The sequence below is a fragment of the Cornus florida genome, unplaced genomic scaffold (genome assembly GCF_030987335.1).
Source record: "Cornus florida cultivar Cherokee Brave unplaced genomic scaffold, ASM3098733v1 CherokeeBrave_3.0.0_Hap2_Chr07, whole genome shotgun sequence".
In the NCBI taxonomy this organism is placed as follows: Eukaryota; Viridiplantae; Streptophyta; class Magnoliopsida; order Cornales; family Cornaceae; genus Cornus; species Cornus florida.
Window position 1 is genome coordinate 13,474,202 of NW_026775577.1, and position 6,088 is coordinate 13,480,289.

General features: G+C 35.5%; 1 protein-coding gene across 1 annotated transcript; it reads left to right on the top strand.

Moving 5' to 3' along the window:
• Positions 1-263: 263 nt before the first annotated feature.
• On the top strand, positions 264-2,778 carry LOC132266446 (uncharacterized). Its single transcript, XM_059767320.1, has 4 exons — positions 264-537; positions 1,298-1,373; positions 1,486-1,658; positions 2,453-2,778. Exons 1-4 carry the CDS (start codon positions 425-427, stop codon positions 2,526-2,528), a joined length of 438 nt encoding a protein of 145 aa, XP_059623303.1. The 5' UTR covers positions 264-424; the 3' UTR covers positions 2,529-2,778.
• The last annotated feature ends 3,310 nt before the right edge of the window (positions 2,779-6,088 follow it).

Here is a 6,088-nt window from a genome sequence, read left to right on the forward strand (position 1 = left end):
ATTAAAGAAAATGTAGGGTATGAGAGAGTAGGGTAGTTGTGAAAGCATTGAGTTCCAGATATTTGTAAGGTAAAAAGCCTTCTAAATTATGTAAAATTAAATAATTTTTACTCAAATTTACGTCATGGGGCAAATGGGAGTTTAATAGAGTTTTGAAAGAATCAATATAGTAATAGTATATGTATATGGCAGTCGTTGAAGACAATGAATGTGAGCACATAAAATTGACCAAGTCAAACCTCGCCTTGGGGAAAAAGGCAGAAGAAGGAAGTTAGAAAATGAAATGGTGTATAAATAGAGCAAATCAAAACAGAACTTGAACAAACCCATCGCACACCACATCAAAGTCTCTCTCACAAATCAATCTTATTCACTATCTAGTCTATCTTCTTCTTAGCTTCGAGAGTCGATCGGAATCGGAAAAATGGCCGGAATCGAGTCGCTGCCCAAGGAATACGGATTCGTAGCCCTTGTTCTCGTTCTCTACTGCTTCTTCAATTTCTGGATGGCTTTTCAAGTCGGCCAAGCCCGCAAAAAGTATTACAATCTCTCTCTCTCTCTGTTTTTTTTTTTTTTTTTCTTTCTCAAATCAGACGAGTAATTGATGAAACCCTTAATTTTGGGTGCTATCCCACTTTCTAAGCTATATATGTGTTATATATGTATCACACGCATTATATATACCTACATATGTATACGCATATGAGTCAGATATATGTGTGTGTGTTTTATATATATGTAATTCAATTTTGTATTTTTTATTTTTTATTTTTTTGGGGGAATTTCTTATGTTTTTCTCAAATTAGATGAGTAATTGAAGAAACCCTTTTGGTAATTTTGGGTACAGAGTGTGCTATCCCACTCTATAAGCTTATATATGTATCCATTTTTGTGTGTTGTATTAGTAATATATGTGTCTATTATATGTATATGTATGCTTTTTGGGGTTTGTTCATGTTTTTTTTCTTTCTCAAATCAGATGAGTCATTGAAGAAACCCTTTTGGTAATTTTGGGAACAAAGTGTGCTATCTCACTCTCTAAGCTATATATGTATGTTATATAAATATATGTGTGTGTCGGTGTATATATGTGTGTGAGCGCTTTTTTTTTGGAATTTCTTATGTTTTTTCTCAAATCAGATGAGTAATTGAAGAAACCCTTTTGTTAATTTTAGGGGAAAAAAAGTGTGCTATCCCACTCTCTAGGCTATATATGTATACATATATTATGTTAGCGTTTTGTAATTGATGAAACCAAATTTTATTTGTAGTAATTTGATGAGAACTGTATTGATAGGTACAAGGTGAACTATCCCACGCTCTATGCTCTGGAATCTGAAAACAAGGATGCCAAGCTCTTCAACTGTGTTCAGGTCTGCTTCTTTATGTTCATATATATATATATATATATATATATATATATATAATCAATAAATGCATGTGTAATATGATGGATTAAAAGTGTAATTGTATTGGTGGTTGCAGAGAGGACATCAGAACTCGCTGGAAATGTTGCCCATGTTCTTCATGCTCATGATTTTGGGAGGAATTAAGCATCCCCTGATCTGCGCTTCTCTTGGGGCCTTCTACATCGTCGGCCGCTATTTCTATTTCACCGGCTACGCCTCCGGTGATCCCAGAAATCGTCTTAACCTTGGGTATGTTTATTTTTCCCAATGCTCAAGCAAACGCACGCACACGCACACTCACAATATTGTCCTAGCAAAGCTCGAACACTCATTACATCTATGTGTAGGAAAATTGTCTTTAAACTGAATTGTGTGTATCGACTTGGACTGAATTCGGCTGGAAAGAACAAAAAGAAACCTAGTAGATCTCACCAAAAGATGCCTATAGTTATTTACTAGTGACATTGTTTAGTCAGTCTAAAATTTGAAATTTCTCTCTTTTTCGAATGTTCAAGCAAACACTCACGCACTTCACACTTCAATATTGCCCTAGCAGATGTTGAACACTCGAACACACCTTAAAAAACAAAAAGAAATCTAGAAGATCTCACCAAAAGATGTCTATAGTTATTTACTAGTGACATTACTAGTGACATTGTTTAGTCGGTCTAAAGAAAGTAATGGGCATTGAAAATCATATGGACCTCTAGATACTTACCGATCATCTTTTAGTCGCATTGCATTGTTTAGTCCGTCTAAACGTTTTGCTTGTATAGAATTACTCGTTACACTTAGCTTCCTTGCGGCTTATTATGGCGTAAGGGAACACTCCTTGTGAATGAAAAATTACACTCACCTTCCCTCTTATATTTGCCATAGGTTATTGATGGGTATGCAATTTAAGTCGGAATGCAATTTTCAGGCATTTACATAAAATCATGGTTAACCACCAAATTATATGTGACAAGAATGAGCATTCTTATTTTCAAACAAGAGAAGTCAATATGTGTTTGTTAATTTTGTTTGTATCTTTTTGCTTTCAGGAAATACGGGTTCTTGGCATTGTTGGGGCTTATGATTTGCACGATCTCGTTCGGTGTCAATCTCCTTCTGGCATAAAGATCTTTGCTCGATAGTCTGACCCTGCTTTAGTGCTTTGCATCCTCCGCCACTGTTGTTTTTAGTTTCCATTTTTTTTTTTTTTTTTTTTTTTTTTTTTTTTGTGTTATCATCTCATAGATTTTACAGTCTAGGAAGTTTTGATGTTATGTTTGTTTTTCGGAAGTTTGTTTTGATGTTATGTTAAGTCCAAAATGGATAGTTTGGACAATATTGTTTACTTTTTATCAAATACTGTTACTTTCTCTTATGTTATGTGGTGTTCTTTAAATTTGCAGATTTTGGGCATGAAAAATAGCTTAGAATACAGAGATTATCAGATTTCTCATTTTAAAATTTTCATTTTATCAAAAATACTTTAATATAAAATTACATGAGCTAGTCAAATTAGGTGTTGTTTATTCTAAAATAAAATTTGATGCATGTCTTTGAGTTCTTGGTATAATTCTCATTCCGAGAACATAGAAGATTAAGGAGAAATTCTTCCTTCTCATTCTAATCTTTTTTCCAAGAACAGTAAGGAAATTGAATATGAAATCTCATATCTGCCTGAAACGTGGGGAATAATTGGAGTTATTTTGTGATGACGTGGCAGCATCATCAGTAATTTTTCACATGGGAAGAAAATTACATATTGTTGTTCTCAATTGTGAACCAAGGTTAAAAAGAGAGTTTGATCAAGAGATAAAGACAAAATCATTTTGTTGGATGTGCATAAACGATTCTTTCGCGTAATGAAGAGACATATATAAAAAGGACCACGTGTTGGAAGAAGTAATCGGTAAGTAAGTGACTTCCTTAGAATTCTTATGTCACATGTGAAAGACTTGCGACCTTTGGATTAACAGGGTCTTATAGTTTGTTTAGGAATTAATTTTTATATTTATATATATAATTAGTTATTTTAAGATCCTATAAATAAAGAAAGTAGCTTTTATCGTAAAAGATCCAGCACCTTCTTCCTTCTTACTTTGTTATAAGGGTAATACTTCTATTTTGTTCCATCAGGATAAATTGTGTTTGGTATATTAACGTGTTTCAATAAAAGATTGATATTTGTTTTAAATTTAAAAAGATACAAAATATGGGTTATACCATTTTTAAGGTTAAACCGACAGATTTATTTATTCATTTCTTTGGTCCCATCTGTGTATCTCACTCACATATTCATCTGCATCTTTCTCTTTCCTTAACTCAAGCCGCCAATCATTCAGCTATAGAATTGAGTGAAAAAAAGAATAACTTTCATATATAACATGCATAAAAAATAGTTGAGGTAGATTTTGAAAAAGGAGAAATAGAAATGGTTAGCTCAATTTTTTTAAGAATAATTTTCTATTTTAAGAAAATTAAAAATAACAGAAAAATGTAGGAAAGACAATTTTACATGAGTTGTTCTCTAGAAACCGAATTAAAAGAAGATACTGAAGATGCAAGAAAAATCTTCTCTCAATTTGGACAGAATAGTTTTACACTTCAAGATATTTTTCAACCCCTTTTCCATCTCTTTTCAGCCTATTTATAGACTGTTACAAACATTCTAGAAGTTTCCTAACTAACTCCTCACGCTGGGCTGATCCTTTGGGTTCATTACGGATATGGGCCCATTTCCTTTGCTTTAAGATTGGACTTCCAGACTAATCTTCCGGCCTTGGGCCCAATAAGTGATGGTTCGATTAAGCAAAGTGTTCTTTCCAAACCCGTTTCCAGTAATCTAGGTTGTGCCTAACCCATATTACTTTTGGTATCCTTATCTGCCCCCATAATCTTTCCCTAATTAATTAGGGTGAGATTATTGAGAGGACTTAATCATAATGAGGCTGCTCGAGGTAATGATGTGGGGAAGTGAATGGTTGACTTAGAGACCCACGTTTCGAGACTTGAAATATCATCATTGCCATGGTTCTTTGGGATATCGAGCCACTTCCTCTTTAAAACCCAAAGCTCCAAACTTTTATCCTTACTATGGCTTTGTCATCTTCCCCTTCAAGCATCGTCTCCCTTAATCGCCTTTGCCAATAACCAGTCTTCGCCGGTGAGTTCTCTTTATCGTCTCCGGTGAGTTCTTCCTTTGCAATTCTTCGTCTCTCATTTCGCTGCGGTGTACTATGCAAATCATCTTTCTAAGGTTAGTTTCACTTCCCTGCTATTTTTCGAGAACTTTATTCTTTACAGTTTTCCCTAAAAGAAAGAAAATCCGAAATTAAGAATCTCTTTCGCCATTATTATGGCTCCTGACTTAGAGGTTCTACGTTTGAGGAATAAAATCCCTAACGATGTCTCCCTTAGGGTTTATCCCGAGGACTTGGACGAGAAATCTGGTGAAGGTCTTCTTCCAGGGGAGGTCCTCTTCTCTGTTCTTCACTTGAATGAAATTAGATTTTCTTTACACTCGTTCTTCTGTTATGTCCTCAGCAAATTAGGGCTTTCCCCTCTTCAGGTTAACCCCAACTTCCTTAGGGTAATATCAGTTCTCTTGATTTTGAATCGTGATAGGGGTCTAGATCTAGATATCATAGATCTTCTTCTCTGCTACCGAGTTACCAAAATCAGAACCAACGATATGTATTTTCACTTCTTTCCAATTGAGAAATAATCTATTTGTACGGAGAAACTCTCATCTGAAAAGGGTTGGAGGAAAATTTTAATTGGGGTCAATGGAAATTGGAGAACTCCTTTCGCTTAGACTTTCCCTATTCCAACCATTTTCGAAGAGTTTTCTGTCCCTCTATATAAGAAATACAAGAAACATCCGACCGATTGCCTCTGTGAAATTTGTCTTCCCCGTTTTTGCACTTTTCTTTATGGTTGCCTTTGTATTCTTTATGATGAATTGGTTTACAGCAGCATTTGCAGGGCTAGAATTAATCTTCTGGAGGAGAAAGTTCTGAACGACATCCCCTCGGCCACGGACCTGCTCACCCCCGGACAACTTTTCTGACATATCTGTTCTTGGTGCCACTATGGAACATATTCAGATCCATTCTTCTGCAGCTGCTCCTGCAGTTACCCCAGCCGCCTCTGTGGCCAATCCAACCATTCCGATTATGGCTCAGAATGCTGGGCAGTCTACCAATGAACCCTCTACATCTCATTCGGTTGAAGTTCAACCCACTTTACCGAACGATGAACCTTCTGAAACTCTGAATGAAACTTCTCCACCTGCTGCTCAGAACACTAAGGGATCTTCTTAGAATGCCGATGGATCTTCCCTTAACTAATGTTTCGGAGAAGAACTTAGGCAAAAGACCTCAGAGAGAGGATGGCTCTGACCAGAGTGTCCTTTCTTGTGATACACCTTGGATCCGAGACACGGGTTGATCAAGCCCAAGCCCAAACCCAAGGGAATATCAAACAATTAATATTTTAAAACGACCACAGAATATAAAAAAGAATTTAGAATTAAATAATAAAGCTGAAAGAATTTATTAAATAGAAAATCCTCTAAATAAAGATATATAAAACCCAACTCTCCAAAACCTCCAAGAGTACAACTCGGGAATCCATCTAGTGGACCCCTAAATAAAATCCCAAAAGAACATAAAAACTGGAAATAAAAC

Excerpts from the sequence above, each read along its gene's own strand:
- LOC132266446 (XM_059767320.1), top strand. The coding sequence starts at position 425 with ATGGCCGGAATCGAGTCGCTGCCCAAGGAATACGGATTCGTAGCCCTT. Across the intron at positions 538-1,297 it reads GTCGGCCAAGCCCGCAAAAA|GTACAAGGTGAACTATCCCA; the intron begins GTATTACAATCT and ends CTGTATTGATAG. Across the intron at positions 1,659-2,452 it reads AGAAATCGTCTTAACCTTGG|GAAATACGGGTTCTTGGCAT; the intron begins GTATGTTTATTT and ends TTTTGCTTTCAG.